At 47.6% G+C, this 27,674-nt stretch overlaps 1 protein-coding gene across 2 annotated transcripts in view; it reads right to left on the bottom strand.

Annotated features, from left to right (window-relative positions):
• The window catches only part of DPF3 (double PHD fingers 3), a gene marked incomplete at both ends in the record, with an annotated part of 255,039 nt that overhangs the window by 76,075 nt on the left and 151,290 nt on the right, over positions 1 to 27,674 (bottom strand). For both annotated transcript variants that reach the window (XR_014296384.1, XM_082648770.1), the window contains 2 exons: positions 2,855 to 2,992; positions 24,315 to 24,393. Coding sequence is in view for 1 of the 2 variants with exons in the window: in XM_082648770.1 (XP_082504896.1) it covers positions 2,855 to 2,992; positions 24,315 to 24,393 (217 nt within the window). The remainder of the gene's footprint in view (positions 1 to 2,854; positions 2,993 to 24,314; positions 24,394 to 27,674) is intronic.

The following is a 27,674-nucleotide window of genomic DNA, read 5'->3' as shown; positions in this document are numbered from 1 at the left end:
AGAGCTAATCAATTCATTTGGTAAAGTAGCAGGATACAAAATTAATGCACAGAAATCTCTTGCATTCCTATACACTAATGATGAAAAATGTGAAAGAGAAATTAAGGAAACACTCCCACTTACCATTGCAAAAAAAAGAATAAAATACCTAGGAATAAACCTAGTAAGGAGACAAAAGACCTGTATGCAGAAAACTATAAGACACTGATGAAAGAAATTAAAGATGATACAAACAGATGGAGAGATATACCATGTTCTTGGATGGGAAGAACCAACATTGTGAAAATGACTATACTACCCAAAGCAATCTACAGATTCAATGCAATCCCTATCAAACTACCAATGGCATTTTTCACAGAAATAGAACAAAAAATTTCACAATTTGTATGGAAACACAAAAGATCCCGAATAGCCAAAGCAATCTTGAGAAAGAAAAACAGAGCTGGAGGAAGCAGGCTCCCTGACTTCAGACTATACTACAAAGCTACAGTAATCAAGACAGTATAGTACTGGCACAAAAACAGAATTATAAATCAATGGAACAGGATAGAAAGCCCAGAGATAAACCCACATATGGTCACCTTATCTTTGATAAAGGAGGCAAGAATATACAATGGAGAAAAGACAGCCTCTTCAATAAGCGGTGCTGGGAAAACTGGACAGCTACATGTACAAGAATGAAATTAGAACACTCCCTAACACCACACACAAAAACAAATGGATTAAAGACCTAAATGTAAGGCCAGACACTATAGAACTCTTAGAGGAAAACATAGGCAGAACACTCTATGACATAAACCACAGCAAGATCATTTTGGACCCACCTCCTAGAGAAATGGAAATAAAAATGAAAATAAACAAATGGGATCTAATGAAACTTAAAAGCTCTTGCACAGCAAATGAAACCATAAACAAGACGAAAAGACAACCCTCAGAATGGAAGAAAATATTTGCAAACAAAGCAACTGACAAAGGATTAATGTCCAAAATATACAAGCAGCTCATGCAGCTCAATATCCAAAAAACAAATAACCCAATCCAAAAATGGGCAGAAGACCTAAACAGACATTTCTGCAAAGATATACAGATTGCCAACAAACACATGAAAGGATGCTCAACATCACTAATCATTAGAGAAATGCAAATCAAAACTACAATGAGGTATCACCTCACACCTGTCAGAATGGCCATCATCAAAAAATCTACAAACAATAAATGCTGGAAAGGGTGTGGAGAAAAGGGAACCCTCTTACACTGTTGGTGGGAATGTAAATTGATACAGCCACTATGGAGAACAGTATGGACGGTCCTTAAAAAACTACAAATAGAACTACCATATGACCCAGCAATCCCACTACTGGACATATACCCTGAGAAAACCATAATTCAAAAAGAGTCATGTACCAATATGTTCATTGCAGCACTATTTACAATAGCCAGGACATGGAAGCGACCTAAGTGTCCCTCAACAGATAAATGGATAAAGAAGATGTGGCACATATATACAGTGGAATATTACTCAGCCATAAAAAGGAACTAAATTGAGTTATTTGTAGTGTGGTGGATAGACCTAGAGTCAGTCGTACAGAGTGAAGTAAGTCAGAAAGGGAAAAACAAATACCATATGCTAACACATATATATGGAATCTAAAAAAAAAAAAGGTTCTGAAGAACCTAGGGGCAGGACAGAAATAAAGACACAGATACAGAGTATGGACTTGAGGACATGGGGAGGGGGCAGGGTAAGCTGGGTTGAAGTGAGAGTGGCATGGACATATATACATTACCAAACGTAAAATAGATAGCTAGTGGGAAGCAGCCGCATAGCACAGGGAGATCAGCTTAGTGCTTTGTGACCACCTAGAGGCATGGGATAGGGAGGGTGAGAGGCAGATGCAAGAGGGAGGGTATATGGGAATATATGTATACGTGTAGCTGATTCACTTTGTTATACAGCAGAAACTAACACACCATTGTAAAGCAATTATACTCCAATAAAGATGTTAAAAAAAAACAACAAACACGTGCCATGTCCACAGTTCTTCTTCACCCCATGATCCTAGAATGACCCACATCTTGAAGCAAGCCCTAAAGGTCCCATTATCCCATCCCATCCTGATTTGGGGGTGGACCAGAAGCCATACGGAATGTTGTAGAGGGAAGTCACATGGTGAATGCTAAGCCCTTTGTGACTCCCTAAGTCATAACTAGAAGTTGAGGAAGGAAAGAAAGAATAGAAATGGAAACACAAATCTTCAGGATTATTTTGGGTCTTCAGAGCCCAACATCCCAAGTGACAAGTATACCCAGGTCATGTTTGCTGACTGAGTGCTCAAGTGAAGAGCATGGAGGCTCCAGGGCCATATTTCTAAGGTAGGAGAGCCCTTACCAAAAGTGTGACCCTCTAAGAGCTGAGACAATGAAGCAAGAATATTCTATGTCCCTTGGTGGCCAAGGAGACATTTGGAATGGCTGCCTGAACTGACGCACCCCACAGCTTTGCCCACCTCAGGTTAGCAGCTGTGAATGGATCTTCTGGAGCTGAGGGAAAGGAGTAGCAGGTCTGGCATTTGACAATGGCCAGGTAAGGATGTTTCTCTTCCGCCTTAACACTTACCTCCCATCCTCTAGGAACAGAGCTGGGTGTGCCACCCCTGCCCAGCTCACTCTAAGCTTCAGGCTCAGCTGACCCACAGGGGCAACTGTGGCTGCGCTGAAATAGCCAACTCACCACAGGTCCTTGAGACCAATCAACAGGTGCCACCAGAAGATGCCCGAGGTGAACAAAAAGGAATGCTCCATCGCCCTGCCCAGCTACCTCATCACTCCCCCAACCCAACAACTGGGAACTCACGTCTGTGGTTCTCGTTTCTGTGGTTGGGTGGGGACCGGGTCTCCTGGTCTTGGGCCTCATCCCCCTCCTCGCTGGCCAGGTGGGTGTGAGCGTAGTGGTAGCTGAGTCCCGGCCGGTTTTTATAGCGTTTGCCGCAGACTAGAGAGGAAAAGAGGAAAGGAAGGGAAAACGCAAATGTTAGCAATCTCTGCAGCTACGGCCATCATTCTCCCAGGCAGTGACTCCCATCCATCCACCCCAGAGCTGGGTTTCCCCGAAAAAGTGTCTCCCACTCCCAACAGCCCCCGACCCTCACCCCAGCACCAGCACCGCTGCGACAAGTAAAGAAAAGAACCCAGGTAAAGAAAAACCAGAGAAGACGGAAGTTGAGCTGTGTACCATCATTTCCTAGCTGTGAGACCCTGGGAAAGTCACTTGCACTCTATGTGCCTCAGTTTCTTCAGAGGGAAAATAAGCATAACAGTAGTACTTAGCTCTTCGGTTGTTATGATGAGTTAATCTCTATGCAAAGCACTGAGAACAGTGGTAAGGGTGATAAGTATTATAACTTTGGTAAGGGTGACACTTATTATAACTTTGAAGTTAAAAGGCACTGGGAGTCTATTTAGGCCAACACCCCATGGCACAGATGAAGCAAGTGAGGCCCAGCAAGCTTAAGTGATTTGCCTGGGAACACACAGCTGGCTGTGGCAGAGCCACTGGAACCCAGGTCTCCTGGATTCCTGTGCAGTACTCCTTCCACCACCCTGTGGTTGACTCTGTACGAAGTACAAAAGCTTTATACGGATCATATTTTTGATCTACCACCCAGTGATTCTGTGCCAGAAAAACACATTCCACCTCCACCATTAAAACTATGAATCTGAGGCATCCTTGGTAGACGTCGCAACCAAGAGCTTGTGCCCTTGATGGCCCGGGAAGCCTCTGATATCCCGAATCTCTAAACACGTGTCCTAGCAGGCACCACCCCTCAGGTGGACAGTAGGAGACAAAGGCAACAAGTAACACAAATATGATTTCTTGGACCCGAGAAGAAGAAAGGGGCAGCTCCCTTGGTCGGCTGCTCAGTACCTAAATGGCTAAGACTAGACCACTGCCACCACCCTCCCTGTCACAAAGCCCAATATCTCAGCCCGTGGAGGGATGGCACTGCTGGTAGCAGAAGCCACAAGGGTCTTCCAGTAAAAATCTCATGCCAACCCTCTCATCTTGTCCCCACCTCTCCCCAGCAGAGCAAACCCCACCGGATCTGCTGGAGTAGCGGAGGTTGCCAGCTTTAAGAGACTCTCGCTTCACATGACTGGGTTTTAGCAGTGAGTGTAAACACTTCACAAGGTGGAAAGAGTACAGAGTTCCTCATCAGACACGGGTTCAAATCCCACTTCCAGGTGCCAAAGTTGACCAGCTGCATGACCTCCACAGTATAGAGAAGAGCTGTTACCCACCCCTCTTACCCCCTACCCTTATTATTTCTGGTGGGGTTTCCTTTCTTACTAGATTCTCTTAGGTTTTTCAGGTATTATAACCATTGGCAAAAATGGATATTGTCATCTCTTCTTTCTCATATATATGTAAACTATTGTATCTTCTTAGCTTAATTCATTTGTAAGAATCACCAAGACAATATTTTAAAATAGCAAAAGCAAGCTTTTCCAATTGTAGTGAAATTGGATTTAGTGGTTCACTGTTTAGAATGATATATGTAGCTAGTTTTTAGTCTTTATCAAGTTTAAGTAGTTCTTCTTATTCCTGAGTTAGAGTTTTATTACAGGAGAATTTTACCAGCTGTCCTTTCAGCATCTACTAATATATGACTCTCTTTTAGTTTGCTGATATGGTGAATTATGTTGATTTCCTAATGCTTCCTACTATTGAGCCATTCTTGCATTCCTAGAATGTACTCCATTTGGTCAGGGTGTATTATCTATTTGATATACTGCTGCATTCTACTTTCTAATTTTGCATTTTGCGTCTATACTCAGACTTGAGATAGATAAATAATTTTGGGCCTTTTACCATGATTTTCAATTGCATAATTGTGCTGACTTCCAAAAATAAATTAAGGAGTTCTGTGTGAAATTGGACAAGATACATAATCTCTTTGTGCCTTTTTTTTTTAAAATATATTTATTTATTTAATTTTGGCTGTGTTGAGTCTTCGTTTCTGTGCAAGGGCTTTCTCTAGTTGCGGCAAGCGGGGGCCACTCTTCATCGCAGTACGCGGGCCTCTCACTGTCGCGGCCTCTCTTGCTGCGGAGCACAGTCTCCAGACATGCAGGCTCAGTAGTTGTGGCTCACAGGTCTAGTTGCTCCGCGGCATGTGGGATCTTCCCAGACCAGGGCTCGAACCCGTGTCCCCTGCATTGGCAGGCAGATTCTCAACCACTGTGCCACCAGGGAAGCCCTGTACCTTTTTTTAAATCTGAAAATGATGATGGTATTACTTACCTTGAGGGATTATAAATAATATTTGTAAAGTATCTCACTCAGTACCCAACACCTAATAGATGCTCAATAAACAGTAGTGAGGGGCAAGGGGCTTCAGTGTGGTCTTCCACATCTTAAGTGCTATACCCCCCTTGAAAGAGGGACTTTGACCCTTACCTCTCCTATGGAATCTGGGAATTGGCTGGACTTTCTTAAGAAGGTGAGAGTCTGAAATTCATGTTGGTGATCAAGTTGGTGACCAAGCTGGTGACCTAGTGACTATAAATTCAAGTCCTACAATTGGCTCCTCTCTCCCTCTCTCTCCCTCTCTCTCTCTCTCTCTCTCATAAATATTGCAAAAAATAATAATAATAACATGTCACTACACAACTCAATTCCATTTGGCTCAGGAAGTGGGACCTAAGGAGACCCCTGAGGCACACCGTGGGCCTGCTTGTGACTTTTTCTATTTAACTTTTAAATGATCTAAGGTCAATAAACAGCAAATTATGGGGTCACTGGATATAAATTCATTTCATTACAAGGAATATTGCTGGTGAGGAATAAATGTTTATTAAAAATAAGGCCAATAATGTCAGTATTTATATGGGGAAGCCTCAGCTGCCTCTGCAGATCTCCCTACTGCACACTCCACAGTATTTTATTTGTTTATTTGTTTCATTTTCTTGTGTCAATTACCACCGTCTTCCTTAATCACAGAATTCCAGGATTTTAAGATCCTGGTCTAACTGACTATCAAATTGTTTTATTCCCACGAACACTCTAGATGCCTTCCTGGAACAACTCCACTGATGGGGAACTCACTACCCACCCGAGTAGGCATTTCTTCTTTGACCTCCTTGAATTACGGTTATGACTGCACTGGAGGGCCTCTCTTAAGGACAGTGTCACATCGATTTCACCTTGATGTCAACAACTCCACCTGCCGTGCTGCCATGCACATTTTACACCTTCAAAACATGCCCACTGAATAGTTGATGAGTGAACACAGAAACGTTTTGTAGGAAAGCGAGGAGCTGGGAGAGGAGGTAAGTGTGTAGAATTGGCTCCATCTATCCACATTAATCTCACACTAATAGTTCTTAAAACCTACAAAACCAAACCCAAGCAAAAAGCTTCCCATATCTCCTTCCCCAATACCATAGAAAGTTTTAGAGCAGATCCTTTTGCTAAAAGAGAGATTCTCAAAGAGTAGTCACCAGACCAGCCCCATCTGCATCACCTGGGAAGTTGGTAGAGATGCAGTTTCTTGGGCTCCACCCCGGACCTACCGAAGCGGAAAGTCTCAGGGTAGGGCCAGGCAATCTGTGTTTTAACAGGGCCTGCAGGTGATTCCAATACACACTACAGTTTGAGAACCACTCTGCTAGAAGATTGAATACATTGAGGCTTAACTCTGCCCGCCCTGCATGCGCCTGCCCTTCTGGATGGATGGAGGTGGCAGGAGGGGGCAGCAGGAGGCAGCCCTGAGACCTGTGTTCAGTTATTAGAGGAAACAGAAGCGGACAGCCCACAGTGGCCCTGGAAGCCAGACCCCTTAACCACAATCCCTGTATGCAGAGCTTTCCAGGTGGAGCTTCATTTTTCTCCACCTGCTTATATCATGTCATTCCTTCATCACCAGGTCTTCAAGGAAACATTTATTAAACACCTAATGTGTACCCAGCCTTGAAGCACCAGAGGACAAAGACAAATGAGCCCCAGTCCCCTCCCTCCAGGAGTCCGAAGTCTAGCAGAGGAGATATACACGTCAACTAGCAAGGAGGGAGGTGGGATAAATGCACCAATGCGAGCCTGTGCCCCGCAAAGAGGAGGGGCCAGCTCACGGGCTTAAGTGGGGTGCGAGGATGGCTTCCCAGAGCAGGTGGATGAGCTGCAGCTTGTGAGAGAGCAGGACATCACCAGGCAGACAAAGGAGGAGGGCATGCGGGCACCAAAGCACGTCCCGCCAGCACCTTTGGGGAACTGCAGGATATTCAGTAAAGCCACTGGGAAGGGGGCATCGGGGTGGGTGTGAGGGGGACTAAGGAGAGGAAGGTGGGCAGGACTTTATCCTGACAGTGGGAAGTGGGAGGAGGACTGTATGCATCCTGAGGACCAACTTAATCAGATTTACATTTTAGAAATACTGCTTAAGGTTATAGTGCGAAGATGGATTCGGAGGTGGCAATAGGCTCCTTTAATTTTCCGTGTGTGAACAATGAGGACTTTGGGGTAGGAGAGAGGTTAGAGAGAATCTGGTAGAAGGGGGAGCGGGTGGGAGTCAGCAGAAAGGAGGAGCGCAAAATGACTTCCACGAACTGGGCCTTCCTGGCCACGCGCCATCCAGCCCCCATCCAGCCCCCCAGCCTCACCCGAAGCCTCCTTCCCAGCCCTCCTGCCCACTGGCCCTTTCGTTTCTTAAACATTTTTCCTTCCACAACAGAGCCTTTGCACAAGCTCTTCCCTCTGCCCAGAATGTCCCGCAGCCCCACTTTGCCTGATGAACGCTTCACAATCCTTCAGTTCTCCAGTCTTTCCAATCACAATTAGGACACTGGTGTGTTACCTTCCCAGGACTAGTCGTGTATCAGTATGTGTCTCTCCCACCAGCAGCAAGCATGGCAGGCCCTGTGTGTCTGCACACTGCTGCAGCCCCAGTGGTGAGCTCGGGGCCTGCACTCAATGTCAGCTAAGGGAAGCAATAAAAATACCTAGGTTTCTGACTTGGGCAACTGGGTGGAAGCACGTAGGAGGAAAATCAGATTTAAAGAAGGAAGGGAATGAGCTCAGTCTGGGGTTGGCTTATACACCTGGTGCTTGGGAAAGAGATGTGGATGTTGGAGTTGCCAGGTGGCAGTGGAAGTGATGGATATGGAGAGAAAAGTGCCAGGAGAGAAGGAGGAGAGAAAGAAGAAAGGTGGACACAGGACAGAACTCAGAAAACACCGGTATCTTAAAGAGTCTGGTGAAGAAAGAGAAACCGATTTAAAATTTTTAAGAAACACTCACAAAGGACTGAGCAACATAGGCCAGAGGAGCAGGGCTTCCAGGTGACAGAAACGATGACACCACCAGTCACGGCCCCTGCTAACAGCTACTGAGCATGTACCATGTGCCAGGCCTGTTCTGGTGCTTCAAGTAAATCAGCTCACAGCCACGCGCATCCCCATTTTACAGAGGCAGAGCCAGGATAACGTCAGATGCCCCAGAAGGGCCGAGAAGGCTGGGGACTCAGAAGACAGCACTGGGCTTGGCAATTAGCAGGTCACCTGAGTGAGCAGGGAATCCACAGCCTCAAGTAGGATGACGCAAGGCTACAGGAAGCTAGGATGCTTTGGGGAATGAGGAAGTGGTGATGGGGCCGAAGGACCATTCCTTCCAGCATGACTGTGGAAGGGGAAGGAGTCAGCTGGTGGGCAGATGGGACTGAAGAGTCCAGGGAGGCTGAGTGGGGATTGTCCTTTAACAGAACAGGTCTTGATCAGGCCCGTAGGCTAAAGGGAAGGAGGCAGGAGGGAGGGGAGTTTGAGAGGCAGGGTTAGGAGAGATTGGAGTTCATGGAGCAAGATGCCTGACCCCAAAACAAAGCTGCTGACCCAAGTCCCAGTCCCTCAGATGACTTCATCCTAGGGACGAGAGATTGCTAAGATTTATTTTGGTTGAAGAGCATCTGGGTCAGACTGCTACATTGTGATGAAGACAAACGCCTTGGAAATCCTGCTTTGACTGGTTTGGAAGAGAAGGAAAATCTAGCACTGTCTCACCTTCTATATGTATTTCATCACATCTCGCTGCCACTCTGAACACTTGTGAGCCAGCTTCGTAGACGTGTGACCTGTACATTCAGACAGGGTCCTGGGTTCGGAAGGGTCCCACACTTAGTTTAACGCCTTGCTCTTGCCATCTTGAAATTTTTAATACTATTAAACAAAGGGGCCCTCATTTGCATTTTGCACTGGGCCCTGTGCATTATGCATCTGGCCTTGGAAACCATTTGGGGCAGGGGGTGGAGATCTGGGACTAAGTTATTCCAAACAGCCACATTGATCGTGTAAGAGCTGCCACAGTGAATGCAGGACCCAGCCAGCTCTAGTTGAGGGCAAAATTTCCCTCTGAGGTAACTAGGAAGCCTGGCCAGAGGGGTTAGCCACTCAGCAGTGGTCATTTTAGTGCCACCAACAGCTCTGGCCCTTCGTCTGGGTCGACCCTCCCTTCAGAGAGGCAGGCTCTGTATTGATGCGTGGGTAGGCTAGATCCGAACAGCCTGGGTTCAAATCCCAGCTCCGTTGCTGACTGACTGTGACCTTGGGTGAGTAGCTAAATCTCTCTGTGCCTCAGCATCCTCTCTGGAAAACGGGGATGATCATGACAGCACACCTACTGCACAGTTGTGAGGCTATGTGAGAGAATACATATAAGTGGTGCTGGGAAAACTGGACAGGTACATGTAAAAGTATGAGATTAGAACACTCCCTAACACCATACACAAAAGTAAGCTCAAAATGGATTAAAGACCAAAATGTAAGGCCAGACACTATCAAACTCTTAGAGGAAAGCATAGGCAGAACACCCTATGACATAAATCACAGCAAGATCCTTTTGGACCCACCTCCTAGAGAAATGGAAATAAAAATAAACAAATGGGACCTAATGAAACTTCAAAGCTTCTGCACAGCAAAGGAAACCATAAACAAGACCAAAAGACAACCCTCAGAATGGGAGAAAATATTTGCAAATAAAGCAACTGACAAAGGATTAATCTCCAAATTTTACAAGCAGCTCATGCAGCTCAATAACAAAAAAACAAACAACCCAATCCAAAAATGGGCAGAAGACCTAAAATGACATTTCTCCAAAGAAGATATACAGACTGCCAACAAACATATGAAAGGATGCTCAACATCACTAATCATTAGAGAAATGCAAATCAAAACTACAATGCGATATCATCTCACACCAGTCAGAATGGCCATCATCAAAAATCTAGAAACAATAAATGCTGGAGAGGGTGTGGAGTAAAGGGAACCCTCTTGCACTGTTGGTGGGAATGTAAATTGATACAGCCACTATGGAGAACAGTATGGAGGTTCCTTAAAAAACTACAAATAGAACTACCATATGACCCAGCAATCCCACTACTGGGCATATACCCTGAGCAAACCATAATTCAAAAAGAGTCATGTACCAATATGTTCATTGCAGCTCTATTTACAATAGCCAGGACATGGAAGCAACCTAAGTGTCCCTCAACAGATGAATGGATAAAGAAGATGTGGCACATATATACAATGGAATATTACTCAGGCATAAAAAGAAACAAAATTGAGTTATATGTAGTGAGGTGGATGGACCTAGAGTCTGTCATACAGAGTGAAGTAAGTCAGAAAGAGAAAAATACCATATGCTAACACATATATATGGAATCTAAGAAAAAAAAAAAGGTCATGAAGAACCTAGGGGTAAGATGGGAATAAAGACACAGACCTACTAGAGCATGGACTTGAGGACATGGGGAGGGGGAAGGGTAAGCTGTGACAAAGTGAGAGAGGGGCATGGACATATATACACTACCAAACGTAAGGTAGACAGCTAGTGGGAAGCAGCCGCATAGCACAGGGAGATCAGCTCGGTGCTTTGTGACCACCTGGAGGGGTGGGATAGGGAGGGTGGGAGGGAGGGAGACGCAAGAGGGAAGAGATATGGGAACATATGTATATGTATAGCTGATTCACTTTGTTATAAAGCAGAAACTAACACACCATTGTAAAGCAATTATACCCCAATAAAGATGTTAAAAAAAAAAAGAAGAGAGAGAATACATTGAAAATAGTACAGGGCTCACAGTAAGCGTCAGCCATCGTCAGCTGCTATTGTCAACACTGCGGATCCGCAAAGGGAATAAACCCTAAAGGGAAGGGGGTGGGGAGGACTAGTAGTTTGTCCTCTGAAGTCTGGGGTGATGGAGTTGCAAGGAAAAGAATGTTGGGAAAGATACATTCTGGAAATAAAGTATTAGAACAATCTGCTATCCCTTTATCACGTCAGCAATCTCACTCCCCACTCTTGTGCAGAATCAGACTGAGCTCCAAGACAGCTGAAGCATTCAGAGAGGGCTGCTCCCCCATCCTCCCACTCCAGGCTCCCTCCCCAGGGCAAGCTCCTTGGCGTCATGCGCCCCTGAAGCCATCACCCCTGGGACCAGGCACAAGCCTGTGCACAGCCTCAGGTCCTTCTTTTCACCTTGGCAGCACGCACCTGGATTGTGTGTTCCAGGCGCCATGCACGTGGAGAGGAACGGCTGTGACAATGAGGAAGGTCCAGCTTGCCTTCCCCTCTCTCCTTCCCCCTGGGGCAGATCCATCTGTCAAGCTGCAGAATTAGTGCTTGCCCACTTCCCAATCCAGAGCTGCATTCGCCAGGCAGGACCTCCTGTCTGGAGTTATGAATACCTTCAGTGCCACCCCAGAATATTTACAACACACCTCTGCCACCCCACTCCAACCCTACACCACTCACCCCTTATGAGGATGGGGGAGGAAGCGGAGAAGGGGGAGGAGGGAGGAACAATCAGGGGCAGTTTGTGTGAACAAAGCCGGCTGCAGCAGACAGCAGAATCCTTCCTGCCAGGGAGAAGCGGCTGCCTTCCCCACTGATAACTTAATGACTCTGGCACATTTTCATCAGCCCAACTTGGAGCACGCAGTGGGTATCTGAGCCAGTGGTTTCCGAGAGCCTGAAAGCAGCGACTGAAAGCAATTACAGGATGAGCGTCCAAGAGACAAAGTCTGGACCTTGGGAGTCACCGGGCCACATCTCTTTCCCAGCTCTGCCCTGTGGCACTTACACACAGCCCTGAGGACACCACTTCCCTTTCTCTGCAGCTTGACTTCCTCTTCTGTAAAATCGACCCAGCAGTGCCTGTCACCTGCTGATGCCTCCAAGGCATCATACTTACAGACTATCAGGCAGGCACACATTCTCACACTGAATCTCACAACAGCTCAGGAGGTAGGGATTATCATCCCATTTTACAGAGAAGGAAACTGAGTCTGGGGGGCATTGAAACAATTCACTAAATGGCAGAGTCGGAATTTGAACTCAGGTCTGTCTGACTTCGAAACACACAGAATCAAAGACGTGCTAGTCATTCTCCATTCACAACCCCTCCCAGTGCCTGGAGCTGACCTCGATGGCCTCTTGCCCTCTGCTTCCGGTGGAGTTTGGCCATCGGGAGGCACTGGCAGGAGGACGGAGGGTGAGAAGAGAGGAGGTGGGGATCTGTGCCCTGCCCACCCCACTCGGGCTACCCTCCCTCCCAGATCCAGCTACCCCTGGGAGCCAATGTCCTCCCTGCTCCTTGGAACTCAGGATGGGGAGGGCTCCCCCTCTCCCTTGTTGCTACCTTTATCCTGCCCACACCTCCACAATCACTCTGACATCAAATTCTCTGCCATTCAGCCCATCTAAGGTTGAAACTTATGTCCTGCTGGAGCCAAGACAAATACAAACAAGGGCCATTTTGACAAGAGAATCATAGCCTACCAGACCGGTTCAGATGTTTGGGGACCTCCACACCTTCCTGAAAACCCTCGGTCTTCTCTCTGCAGAACCATCAAGGTGGGTGGAGGACCGTCTACACCAATCCCCCGGGTGGGAGGAAGCCCCAAGTGAGAAAAGTCCTGCTGTGAATGAGCTTGGGACAAAACCCAGGGAACACTGCAAAAGGCCACTAGCTCAGACCTGTGTACTCAGGGTAGGGTGTTATCCCTACGACTATGTTAAATGCCTAGAAGAGCCAGTGATGGCTCCACAAAGCTCAAGCGATAAAAGTGGTGGCTTCACAGATGGCCCAGGTCCTGCAACATTTAGGCACCAAAAGCTCCTCTTGGACAAGCACAGGTGGGCTTCCCTCCCCACCCCTTCCCGAGCCAGAGGCCAGCAGCGCGGGTGGCCTTCTGCAGACCTGGCGTCTGGCCCTGGCTCTGATACTAACCCACCGTGCATCCTTAGACAAATCCCACAGCTTTCTGGACTTGGTTTCCCTATTTGTAACATATGGCAGTTGCATCAGACCATCTCTAAGTCTTTCCATTCTAACACTGCACAACGCTTTGTTTCTCTGGGTCCTCTGAGGACTGTGTGTCTCCTGAAGCAATTATTCCCTCAACTGTGACAGAAAAATGCTGTAGATTCCCAGCCACAGAATCCACCCAGGGGCTGCCTACACCCTTCTCCCCACCCCACCAAGCCAGGTAGGCAGATGCCCTTCTGTGGCTTCATGCCTTCTTCCAGGCCACCCTTGATGCTTATTTTAAGCTGAGTTCTTCTGGACAGAAACACAGGGGCTGGAGTAGGGGTGGGGTGTAATATCCTGATTTTTCAAAGCCACATTCCTCAGGGTCTGGCACTGACCCATATATTAGGAGTGAGCCCAGAGCCAGGATCTATCAAATGCCTGTGATCCACAAGTCCCGTGTCTTCATCAAGGGAGGGCATTCTGCATATTGTAGGAATTTACTGTATGTGCACGTGGCTACATGTTTTTTTAAAAAAAAAAACAGGAAGAACGGAGATAGGCAACAAGGTTTCATTTCAAAATACTCTATAACCTGATTCTGGATCCCCCGCAGAGAAATGCAGAAACTTCCAAAACCAAAGCATTAAATGTGTTAGCAGAACTCTTTCCTGCTCTGTTGAGAAGCAGGGTAACATGATTCTGGTGAACTCTGGGGTCAGTTGTCCTACGTCAGCTAATTGGTTGTGTGACCTTGGGCAAGTTACTCCAAACCTCAGTTTCCTCGTCTGTAAAATGGGGATAATAATAGTTTTAAACCTCATGTGGGTATTGTGAGAACTGAATGGGTCCATCCTTGTAAAGTACTTAGCACATTGCCTGGCACGCAACAAATGTTCAACAAACAGTAGCTCTTTCTGATCGTTCAGTTCACTCTCAGAATGCTTCCCTGATCTCTGACAATGCCAGCAGCCAGGGCACAAAACACCACTGGGGACCCACATGTGAAATAAATACCCTTTCTTGAATTAGTAGGAAAAAAAAATATTTATTCAGCATATTTATGAACCAGGCAGTGAACTAATTATTTTTACACACGGTCTCATTTCACCCTCTTGAAAACCCTCTAAGGTCAATCTTATTGCCCTCACTTGACAGAAAAAGAAACTGAGGCTCAGAGAGGTTTTTGTGATTTGTCCTAGGTTGTGGCTAGGGAGTGTTGTAGCAAAGACTCAAATCCTGGGCTTCTGATTCGAGAGCCATCTTCTTCGGGCCACCACCCCTTATAGACATGGTGTCCTTGATTCCTTATTCTAGTGAAATCATACATTAGCATGTCCTTAATTCACTTAAAGAGTCAAATATCATTCTTCTTTTAATCTTCATGGAAAATAATTTAAATAATAAATATTACTGTCAACATTTCTAGAGAAGGTAAACAGAGAAAGGCAAAAAAATCAGATGCAATATCATAAAGTATAGTAGCCTCCAAACATTTGGGAATCTGGCCAGCGTGCTCTCTTTGGGGATCTCGGGGTGAATATCTGACATAAACGCTCCTTCAGATCCTTGATTTGTGAGTCCTGACCTACCAAGTGCGTCTCAATGACCCTTACCTGAAGCAGGCCCCCATCCACCTGCGACATCGGTATAAGATCCCCACGAACTTTGGGGAAACAAACGTATACTAGCATATTTTAGACATTTCTGCCTGGATGTCCTGCCATGTCCACAAAGCCATATGTCAAAGTTTCATCACTTCCCCAAATTACCTCCTCCTCCTCTAGAATATTCCAGTTAAGCCTCCCTCATGTCTCCATTACTCAAGCTCAAGACTTGAAGAGTCACTGTTGCCACCTCCCTCTCTCTTGTACCCCACATCCTGTCTGTCCTCTGCCAGCTTCTGTGGATTTTTCTTTCATAAAGTCTTGCTTGTTTGCCCCCTCCATTGTGTTCCTGCTCTCACCACTGTCCAGACTTCATGTCTTCTCCTTCCTGACTGGAAAAGGCTCCTCTTAGCCACAGGCTTCAGGCTCTCTCCCCTGAACACCTAATCCTCGAGATTAACCATTCCAGAGACGTCTCCAGGATCATCCATGATTCACCATTGACTATACGGGCCAAACTCTAAGCAGCTCAGTCTAATGTCCAGCTCTGTGCCCCTCAATCTCCCTACCCAAACACTCTGCTTCAGCGACGCTGGTCTATCTTCTGTCCTGGTATGTGCATCCCACATTCAACATTTTGGGAGCAGCCACTGTGCTGGGTCTGGGATGCAAGTTGAATATGACACAGTCTCTGCCCTCAGAAGGCTCACAGTCTAGCTTGAAGAATGGACAAATAGACAAACTGTTATCATACTGTGTGAGAGGTAGCCTATGCAGAGTTATGTACAAGGTAAGGTAGATTCCAGGAAGAGATGAGTGACGGGTGGGGGGATAGGGAGATTGCAGGGCAGACAGAGAGAGATTGCTAACTGGGATCAAGTCCTGGATCTGCCACTTATTCACTGGGTGACCTCAGGAAAGTTAATTAACCCCTTTTCTCCACAGAATCCTTATCTGTAGGATGGAGATGATCATGCCATCTATCTCCTGGTATTTTTCAAGGATTAAAGAATTAATATAGACGAAACCTAACATTCCAGGCCCATATTATAAATCAACAAACTTTTGCCATTACTATTATTACCTCCGGCTGATTCCCACATACCCCTCCTTCCCTGGAGACGTCCGTCAATTCAATACACCCTCACTGAGGACCTGCTTGGCATCCTAGGGAAGCACCCTCTGACATACCGGTCCCCAGCCCCAGACCACTCCCTCCCCTGGATTCCTGCAGTGCTCACTGCCTACTCAATGAAAACTGCTTGTGTTATCTCCTCCTGGGATATCAGCCTTATCTTGCCAACTACATTGGTGACAGAGGAAATAAGGAAAAGGCAAAGGTTGAAGAAACAATCATTAAGCACATACCATGTGCAAACATTTTAATATATATTATCACATGTAGCTTTCCTAACCGTGTACATCCCCACTCCACACCTCGGGACAATGGACACTCCCAGCAGCAAGACAATTTTCTCGAAAAATTCTGGATAACAAGCTAACAAGTGGCAGGGCCACAATCTGACCTCAGGCTTCTCACTCCAAAGTCAGTGCACCTTCTTTGTGCAGCTCTTGCTAACCCACTTCCCTGACCCCCCACCAGGACTTGAAATAAGAGAAATCAAAGGCTATGCACCAGGCACTTTGACCTCACAGTTCTGCTTCTAGGAAATAAAAGCATTATGCAAACATATAGCTGCAATATTGTTTTTAATAGTGAACAAATTTTAAACTGTCTAAACATCCAACAAGTGGAACAATGGTTGAGCAAACTGGGGCATGGCCATATCATGGAACACCATATAGCCTTAAAATGTTGTCATAAAAATGTCCTTATTGACATGGAAGGATGGTCCTCATGTGTTGTTGAGTGGGGGGGGGGGGGTTAAAGTGGTATGTATCATTTATTGGGGGGAGGGTATAGTAGACAGAGACAGCGAGAACCCTAAACTAGGATACAACAAAACAAAGTGGAAATTACCTCTGAAGAGTAAGATTATGGGTGATTTTTATTTTTCCCTTTATGCTTATCTGTAATTTCTGATTTTTCTGCAATGAACGTATACTGTTTCTGACTGGATAAGAAAGTAATTCAAGAGGGTGTACACATAGGTATAAAACAAACTTACGATTACCAAAGGGGAAGGGGGGAGGGATAAATTAGGAGTATGGGATTAACAGATACATACTAGCATATATAAAATAGATAAACAACAAGGATTTACTGTATGGCACAGGGAACTATATTCAGTATGTTGTAATAACGTATAATGGAAAACAGTTGAAAAAAAGAACAATATATATATAACTGAGTCACTTTGCTGTACCTCTGAAACTAACACAATACTGTAAATTAACTATACTTCAATTCAATAAATAAATAAAAGAGGGTGTGAGTTACAGCCCAGAAAAGGCAAACCTAGGTTTGGTGGTCAATGGGCAAGGTTCTTGAGAGAGCTAGAGGGTATGAGGGCATGAATGAGAAATTTCAGCCTCTCCCCAGCCCTGTCTCCTACCAGCCCTGCTGCGGCAACCTGCAACCTGTGTCCATGAAGCGAGGACATTTAAATATTTAAACAGACCCAGCTTTGCAGGGACAAATGCACTCAGTCTCCAGGGATCAATCCCATGCCACAGGCCCTGCTCCACAAATCAAGTTTCTGGGGCACGGAGCCTTTCCCACCCCTCCCCCACCGCACCCCACGCAAGAACCTGCAAGATAATAGCGGCAACAACTGAGGGATGAGGCCGGCTTCCCTTCAGCGGCAAGGGCGGCCAGCCTGAAGGCCGCGTTATTGGCTTTTACCACTGCAGCTTGAAGCGAAAAGCACGTGAGCCTTAGAGAATGGGGGACCTTAATGCCCTCAAAATTTTTTTTAAATAAGACTGCAGTAGTCATCTGATTCTTCCTGGGCACTCAGGTATGGGGGAAACCGGAGTGATTTTAAGGAGGCTGAGGTCAAGCGGAGTTTCTAGAATGCCTTGGGAGCAACTGTGCCTGCCCCATGCGCCAATCCAGGCTGCTCTCGGCCCCGCGGGGTGGTCTCCTGATATCCCACGGCCCAGCGTCCTATCTCTCAGGAAAAGAGCCTCATTGTTAAGCTGAGAAGAACGGAGCCCATGGCGTGGGGGAGACGGCTGACTGAGGAGCTCTAGAGACTCAAGGAAGGAGCTCCCCATCATTGAGAAGTGCCATAGCCACTGAGGGGTGGAACCAAGACGACACCCCCAGACCCTGCTTCTTGCCCCATACATTCTCCCTGGGGTATACACCACCCAGAAGAGCAGGGAGGAACCCAGACCCTGTCCTGACACTGCCCCAACTGGACAGAGTTACACCCCACCAGATTTCTAGAAGGGAGGAAACACTGTGAAGTCACAGGCCACACGATCGAAAATACACGTCTGTGGGATGAGGGTGGTAGAGGACAAAATTCTTGCTGATGTGGAGGCTGAGTTGAAAGGGATCACTCCTGATGTGTGAATACCTGACATGACTCAGAGGTGAGTCAAGTTCCCAGGAGGGCTTCAATCACGTCTGTTTGCCTTTTGTCACTAAGCTACCCTAATGACCCAGTTAGGGGTGGGAGGCAGAGTGATTTTAATAGATTTAAATTTAAAAGGCTCAAAATTATGTAAACTATTCCATTCCACTTCAGCTATAATTACTGCCTGACTCCAGCTTACCAACCTGACACCTGGAAGCCGTCTGTCAACAGTAGCCAGGGCTTCACCTCATAAATAAAAAATAAAAATAATGAGCAAGCGCTCATTCATTCACAGTTACAGCATGTTTTTCCTCAGCTCTTAGGACAGCCAAACTCCATACTGGTTTGGAGGAGGGCACATGTAGCCAGATGTTTGTGCAGAGATGTGCTGGGGTGTATCAGCTCTGGAGTTGGAGAAATGAGGATTCATATCCCTGCTTTAGCATTAACCGGCTGTGTGATCTTGGACAAGTCCCCTCACCCCTCTAAGCCTGTTTCTTCTGCCTAAAGTGAGGTCAATTGTCCCTGCCTCTCAAGGTTAGTGTGGGGATTTACAGAAATAATGCACATAAAATGCTTAGCACAGTGCTCTGCACACGTAAGTACCCATTAGCAGGGGTTATCACCGTAATCAGAAAAAGCTGGGAGCAAAAGACAAGTGTTGGCAAGGATGTGGGGAAGTTGGAGCCCTCGTGCGCTGCTGGTGGGAATGCTAAATGATGCAGCAGCTATGGAGAGCAGTATGGAGGCGCCTCAAAGAATTAAGAATAGAGCTACCATCTGATCCAGCAATCCCACATCTGGGTATTTATCCAAAAGAGTTGAAATCAAGATCTCAAAGAGATATTAACACTCCTATATTCATTGCAGCGGTATTCCCACTAGCCAAGACGTGGAAACAATCTAAATGCCCATCAATGAATGAATGGATAAAGAAAATGTGGTATACACATACAACGGAATATTAGTCATCCTTTAAAAGGAATACTGCATTATTCAATACGCAATCACACGGATGAACCTCAAGAATACTATGCTAAGTGAGAGAAGCCAGTCCTAGAAAGACAAATACTGCGTGAGTCCACCTATATGAGTTCTCTAAAGTAGACAAATTCAAAGCATCGAAGACTGGAATGGTGGTTGTCAGGGGCTGGTGGGGAGGGGGTGATAGGAAATCGCTAACCAACAAGCATAAAGTTTCCATCAAGCAAGATGAGCAACCTCTAGATATCTTCTGTACAACAATGTACCCCTACTGAACAACATATATTGTGCACTTAAAAATTTAAGAGGGTAGGTCTCAGGTTAAGTGTTCTTTCTACAATGTAATTAAATTTAATTTTTTTTAAAGAAAAAATTGGGAAAGGAAAAAAAAAAACTTCACAAATCACTTCCATTGTGCCCCGCAGAAGGGCAAATGGGTGCTTTGTTCCTCCCTAAATGGCTGAAGCTTAGAGACAAAATGTTCTCCTTCTCCCTGAACATCACCCCATCACCACCATCTTCTTTCCTATGATGCTCCTTGAACAAAGAAAATAGAAAAGTGAGTCTCTCATCAAGAGTCTTCCCCAGTGATGCTAACAGAAAATCCAGAGCTGGGAACAGTTAGGAAGAGAAATGGCAAACTCTTGAAATTATTTTCAAAATATCTCAGTAGCCCAAACCCAAGGATTTCTTTCATATGTCTATCCCCAGTTATCATCTCACCTATAAAAGGGAGTTAATTACATTATTGGGATTTAAAGCCATTAAGTAAACTAAAGTCAAGTACTGGGTTGCTGAATTTTATTTCGGACTACTGAGTTTTATATCAATGTTGAAAGAACAGGAAAGGAAAGATTCTAAAGAGACCAACTAAAACAGCAATGCAAGCTGGTGGCACTCTGCCTGGAGAATTCCTGGAGATTCCAGAACTTCCAGATGCAAAAAACAGGGAATAATAAAAGGGCTGATCAGTCAGAGGCCAGAAGTTTTCGAATTTGAATGCGGTAGACCAGTCATTCTCAAAAATCAGTATTCATAATTATCGCCTGAGAAGCTCTCAAAAATGCAGACTCCTAGGCCTACTCCCAGTGATTCTGACGTAGGAGCTCTGGTGTGAGGCCCAAGAATCCACATTTTAATAAACATCTCGGTTGTCTCTGCACAGGTGGTCCAGGTCCACACTTTGACCAGCACCAACAGCCTTTCCTACAAAGTCACATGTAGGTGCTTTGCTGTAGGGAATGAACACTTTCCCTTTGGCAAGAGGTTGAAAGGGAAGAAACAGAACTTTAATCCTGAAGCTGGGTAAACTTTCAGGACAATTAATAGAGATTGGTTACTTGCTGGAAATGAAGTATCCATCTACACACACCATGGATTGGGTAAAAAATAAATTATGTTCAGATGGTTTTAATATTTCTCTGAGATGGAATAAATTCAAGGGCTGAGTGAAAGGTAACAAGCAAACTATCTATCACCTGAAGTTAGCAGCTAAGATAATATTTCAACCACCCACCTTGAAAGGGAAGCTTGGACCGAGAACAGAGCAGGACAACTATATAGGAATATACACCAGGAATGGTTAAATACAATCACATCTGAAAAATAGCTACAACTACTCCACAGAAACCTGGAAAGAGGTGGTGGGGTCCAAGGTGGCCTCATATTTTCATAAATAACTCGAAAGATGGAGTGGAGATTATGCAAATCAATCCATAGACAATACAAAAATGGCAGGGATTGTGAATCTGTGGTGAATGAAATTTAACTACTGGGCAATGTCTTTAAATTTGCCTTTATTGAATCTTGCATATTGAAGTCACATATTATTGTATCTCTTTATGGAGACTCAATAGGGCCAAATGCAGAGTGATTTATGGAAGCAGGAATAATCAAATGTAGAAGTAGAAAAGAGCACACACCTGGAGAGGCATTGGCCCGGGGGTCAGGACAGGCACCGGGTGGGAAGTGTTTGAGATGGTACACAGTGCAGTGGGGTGGCCAATTACTTCTATTCTCTACAGACGTGGGTGGTGTTAAAAGCCCACGTGTAAAATAAACAAGGAAATGTGTCTGTTACTCTTTGAACCACTTGGCCTGGGTGCTACTTCCAATGAAAGTGCTGAGCTTAAATTAAACCTGGAAGAGAATTCTGAGCTGGCCATTGAAGAAATTATGGGATGCATCCCTAGGTAAACCAAGAATACAAGGGGATGTTATGAGGGCCTCCAGCATAGACGAAATCCTGAAGGTGCCTATTTGTTGGGAAAAGATGCACAAAAGCTAAGCGGGCCTGTAGGAGAGAAAAATTTCAGCTCCTATTAAGGAAAAAACAATCATTCAAAGCACAGTTGGAATCATGGAAGAAAGGGCAGCTTATGGTAACACCATCCCTGGGGACATTCAAGGAGTTGACGAGAGACCTCTCTACTTAGGATGCATTAGAGATTATTAAAAGCATTCCTTGCTCAGCTGGGGGGTGGGGGTGGGAGGTGGGCCTTGTGACCTCTCCAAAGGTCATTCGTATCCCAAAGGATCACATGTCTGAAGGGCACCAGATAAAAATAAAGTCTATTAATCACTGAGCTGCCACACAATTTCCTAAGAGAGCCAGGATAGAGACGGGCGTTCCACGGTGGACCTTGTCCCGCCGAGGGAGGAAAAAGCAGGCAGCGCCTGTGCAGGCAGAGCCAAGACATCAGCCCCTGAGACTTCCAGAAAGCTGCCACCAGGCCTGCAATCAGGCCTCCCAAGCTCCACAGGGTAAACAGGAGGAGACACAGAGCCCGTGGGGAGGGGAACAGGAAACAGCACATGGCACTGAGAGCCCTAAACAAAGCCGCAGGAGCCCGGGGGCGAGGGGGTGAGCCAGGCCAGACAGGGACACCCACAAGGGCGCTGCGTGGATTTAATACTAAGGAGGCAAAGGCAGGGAAGACAGGAACTGAGGGGAGGGTGGAGAAGGGCACATGGGTGTGTCTGGGATTATTTCTGGCTGAGAACCCAATGAAAGCTGGAGAGAGAGCGTGAAAGGTAATCCCACTACCTGCGGTAGCAGAAAATCACCTAAGAAAATACAGCTTTTTGAAAGAGGAATGCAGTGGCAATGCCCCAGTTCCAAAGCAGCTCTTGGCCTTCTTGATAGCTGGGCTGCTCTGGCCAGACACAGCTGGAAAGCCTGCCCCCTGGGGGTCTGAAGGACCCTTCCCAGCCCAGAATCAGTCTTCCGAGGGCTAGCATGCTTGGGCTTTTATACATCAGAACAAAACTGAACCCCATCCAGGAAGCAAGACCCAGGCGGAAGCAGGCACCTCCTGGTATTGCTGAGAGACATCAGACCCATGCCCTGCTCCCTCCTCATGCTGAACCGGCCTCGGCTTGGGATGGAGATGTTACCTGCAGGAGTCGTCTCAGGAATGTCATCTGCACGGTGTATTAAGCAGCCAAGTGGGGGTCATGGAGTTTGAGTTCTTCTAGCAAAAGGTTCTCCAACCAGCTGTCACCCCACCGGGCACAGAACAACTTTTTGAAATCAAAAGAGGCCAGTGAAGAGGGAGGAAAAGGGCACCACCCCCGATGTACTCCCTGTGCCCCATCTTCCCCTGGGTCTCTCCCACTTTCACAGAGACTGCAGACACTGGCAAGACGGGCAGGACGCCCGAGGAACCACTGTGCCCGGGGCCCTGCCTCAGCGGTCCCGCTGCCATCCTCACTGCAGCCCCTTCTCGCCCACGGTGGAGCTCTGCTTCCTCAGAGAGAAGAAGGTGGGAAGGGAAGATGGTCAGGGAGAGGTGTTTCGAGGGCTGCCCTTGCCATGGAGCGAGCAGATGGCACCCGATATGGTGAGAAGATAACTAGGGAAAGGATTTTTTTTTTTTTTTTGGCTGCACCACACGGCATGCGGGATCTTAGTTCCCCGACCAGGGATTGAACCCAGGCCCCCTGCCGTGGAAGCGTGGAGTCTTAACCACTGGACCACCAGGGAAGTCCCTAAGGCAAAGCTTTTAAATCCACCCCCCGCCCCCGGGTCTTCCCTGGTGGCGCAGTGGTTGAAAGTCCGCCTGCCGAGGCAGGGGACACGGGCTCGTGCCGCGGTCCGGGAAGATCCCACATGCCGCGGAGCGGCTGGGCCCGTGAGCCATGGATGCTGAGTCTGCGCGTCCGGAGCCTGTGCTCCGCAACGGGAGAGGCCACAACAGTGAGAGGCCCACGTACCGCAAAAAAAAAAAAAAAAAAAAAATCCACCCCCCAGTGCTCTGATAGGTGAGAAAGCCAAAAGCTCTCTCAAGCTGACAGCAATCCCTCGGAAAGCTGCAGGTCCCTGGAGGTCCACCCGCTGCCACCGCCCCCGCTGCTCTGCCCCTTGGCCCCTCCCCATCTCTGTCTGCAGACCCTAAACCCAGGAGCCAGGCAGTCGCTTGTCCAAAGATGTTTCAGAAGCAAGCAAGAGAAGCTGGAGATGGATCGAGGGCCATTTATTAAACTAAGTCGTGGTCAGAGAAAGATTCATAACCTGCCCCACCTAGGACAGGAGAGCGAGAAAGAGAAAGGAAGTTAAAGGGAAACAAATGAAAAGCCACAGGAGCCAAGTACCTTTGTTGGAGGATTTTGAGTTATGCTTTTGTTTGAATTCTCTGAAACAGAGAAAGAAATAGAGGATGAACCTTAAGGAGACAGAGAGTGAAAGAGAGAGAGCCGGAGGAAAGCCACGAAGGAGGGCGCTGCAGGGAGAGGAGCACAGGGCGGGGAGGCCTCCGGGCTTGCTTCTCCTTCCTGCAAGCAACACCAGGGCCTGGTGCAGCAACGAGGGCAGGTCAGGGCGTGACTGCGGTGAGGCAGCAGCAGGCAGGCCTGAGAGCAGAAGCCAGCGAGCCTGAGGCTGGGGCGGCACAGGAAGCATGGGGCTGGGGCAGGAAGGCGGCGTCTGCCATACTCACTATCACAGACGTAAGGTTTGTCGTGGTCTTCCTGAGAGGCGGCGTCGTGCCTCCTTCTGCCACCTGTAGAGCCGCGGGCCTGGGGAGACATGGGAATATTGGGATGCTTGTTATGCTGACAATCACTACGGTTCCTGAGCACGTTTTCTGTGAGGCCCTGAGCGCTTCACCCATATCTCCTCATTCAACTTTATACTACATTTGTAGTCTCTCATATACCAACCCCACTTTACAGGCCAGGAAACTGAGGCCCAGAGACACTAGGTAACCTACCCAAATCACTCAGCTACTCAGCCGTATCACTTCATTGAATCCTCACAACTCCGAGAAGCAGGTGCTACTATTATCTCCATTTTGCAGATTTAGGAGACTGAGGCAACAGAGGGATTAGTAGCTTCCCCAAGGTCACTTGCTCATTAAGTGCAGAGCCAGGAGGCAAACTCAGGACAGTCTGACTGCAAAGCCTTGAGCAGTCAGAATTCCCATCCTCTACTGTTGCCCCTAGGATCTCTTCCTCCAACTCCTTAGCCAGCTTCGCTGAAACCACATGTGGGTGCCAACCCAGCTCCCCTCAGCTGCCCAGATAATGGGCGAATTAGAGCAAGTAGCGTACATGCAGCTATCACCCCAGACTCCTGTGTTCACACTCCCCTCCAGCTCAAGTCTCTCAAGAGGCAGCCAGGGCTTCCCTGGTGGCGCAGTGGTTAAGATTCCACCTGCCAACGCGGGGGACACGGTTCGAGCACTGGTCCGGGAAGATCCCACGTGCCTCGGAGCAGCTAAGCCCGTGAGCCACAACTACTGAGCCCGCATGCCTAGAGCCCATGCTCCGCAACAAGAGAAGCCACCGCAGTGAGAAGTCCAGGCACCGCAACGAAGAGTAGCCCCCACTCGCCGCAACTAGAGAAAGCCTGCGTGCAGCAACAAAGACCCAACACAGCCAAAAATAAAATAAATAAAATAAATTTTTTAAAAAGATGAGATAGACCAGAAAATGCTTTAAAAAAAAAAAAGAGGCAGCCAGGCCTAGCATCGGGGCGTGAGCTCCCCTCCCCCCTGCTCAGCCTACTCCATAGGGCAAGCTTCTGCTGAGGCCCCCCTGTGTGGTCTGCCTCGGGGCTCCAGCCAGTGGCAAGAGCCCTTGACACCTCACACTCTCCTGGGGCTGGACTCTTGAGACCCCCACCCTGTGTGCATCTCCACCAGCATCATCCGGGGTGAGGGTGGGATGGGCTCTACCTCCAAGGATAGACAAGAGCAGCCAGAGAGGGAGCTGGCGGCTGGGCAGCCCCAGGACAGTGGCTACAAGAACATGGCAAGGTTTATTTTTAGACCTTTGTAAGTCCCACACCGGTCACATGGGTAGCACCCTAGCCTCCTCCAGGTCATTCTCTGGTAATGAGTAGCAGTAAACTCCCAACCAAGGAAAGGGCCTGCTGGGGTCTTTGGGGACAGAGAAGAAGGTGCAGCAGATGAGAAATAAAACATGGCAACACCTGGTGTGCAGGGAAAATGGGGCAGTCCCAGGGGCCTGGTCTGGAAAAGTGACCCCCGAGGGGACTTCATGGTCAAAAGGCCTTGAGTTGCTCACACACACACACACACACACACACACACACACACACACACACACACACAGTTTCCCTGGGGATGTCACAGTGGAAAGGCCTGTACCCCAGCCCTACGGGGCTCACACTCTCCCCAAACACACACCCTTCACAATCAACACCACCTGCCAAGCTACCAAGGCCACCACCTCCTCGGCTGTCTCTTTCCAAAACAAATTACAAAGTTCCACCTCCCTCCTTCCCTCCCCTCCAGGGCACTTCCCCTCCTAGCCTCCCCGCCCCCCACCCCTGCACACGCACCAGCCCGCAGTCCCCTCCCCTCGCCCTCATTACTCAGAGTTGACCCCAAGAGGGAGCTGGGCGGCACTGGCAGTCACCCCGAGGCACTGACAGGCCTCCCCGCCTGCCCACGTTGAGGGTGGTCACCCTCAGCTGCCCGCGCCCCCCCCCCAGCCCCCCTTGGAGAAGCCGGGGACAGTTTGACGTGTGCCGCCCGCAGCCCTGTCACAGGCGCCTGGGAGCAGGTGAAAGCAAGTCAAGCAGAATGACAGAGGCAACAGCAGACTCAGGGAGGAGGTTCTGGGAGACTAAAAATACCACCCAGGAGAAGAGGAGGAGAGCTGGAACTGGGAGCAGCCAGCAGGAAGCGGGGGCCCTGCTGAGAGCCAGGGTTTAATTGCGCTCTGCAGGGCTGCTGGCAGGGTGGCTGCTGCTCCCGCTTTCTCCCTGCACCTCAGTTTCCCCAACTGCAAAATGGGGATTGTGGCTATAGGGCATTGAGGGGACAGGCAAGGGACGCCTCCTGTGGTTGGAGCACACTTCTAGTCTCCTGGAATGTTTCAAGCTTGGAAACTCGGAATCCTACTTGTCTTGCTCAAATGTCACCTCCTCAGAGAAGCCCTCCTGACCAATGCATGTTCACTCATCCCCTCCATCGGTCTCTTACCCCTACCCTGCTTCATGTCATAGCACATAGCATTGTCTGACATTATATGTGTGTTGGTGTACTTGTTGGTTTTCCATCTCCCCCACATAAGGGTGGAAAACGTCTATTTGGGTGACCATTATACTTGGAACCTGGCACAGGGCCAGTCACCCAAGCAGCACTTAATAAATGTTTGCTGCATAAATGAATCAATCCACCAGTCGGCTGGTCAGTGAGTTAATCATCTTTGGTTCTTCTTCTTCATTCTCTGTATCCAAGTGCTATTGTGTCTTCCTTCAAAAGCCATCTTAGGCTTTGCATTTCCCTTCTATTCCACATCTTAATCCAGGAGCTCATCAATTAACCCCTGAACTGCTCAAAGAACCCGCCAGCTGGGGTTCTACCTCTGCGTTGCCCTACCCGATCCATCCTGCATGAGTCTCAGACCAATTAGACAAAAGGAGTGAAGGACGGGAGCCCATGGTCATCCATTCGTTCACTGCCATCCAAAGCCCACTGACATATCCACTGACGACCTAGTGCCAGTCCTACTAGGATCACCTCATGCTGATGCTACGTCCAAGTCTTTGTTTTGATTGATCCCAGTCACGGATCAGCCTCTACTCTGCCCATCCACATCTGCTCCATGCTTTAGCCTTGCTAACATGCCACACCTCCAAGAATCTTCCTCTTGCCACACTGAGGAGTAAAGCATCAGCTTTAAAGTCAGACAGACATAGGTTTAAACACTAGCATGTGTTTTCAGACAAGTTACTTCTCTAAGCATTAGTTTTCTCAGCTGTAAAATGGGCATAGCAACATCTTTATTGCAGAGTTGTAGTGCTAATAAGGGGGTGTGAAACCACA

Source organism: Grampus griseus, assembly GCF_964374135.1.
Source record: "Grampus griseus genome assembly, chromosome: 2".
NCBI classification, from domain to species: Eukaryota; Metazoa; Chordata; class Mammalia; order Artiodactyla; family Delphinidae; genus Grampus; species Grampus griseus.
Note: the sequence above shows the minus strand (reverse complement) of the source record. Positions and strands in the feature narration are given on the sequence as shown.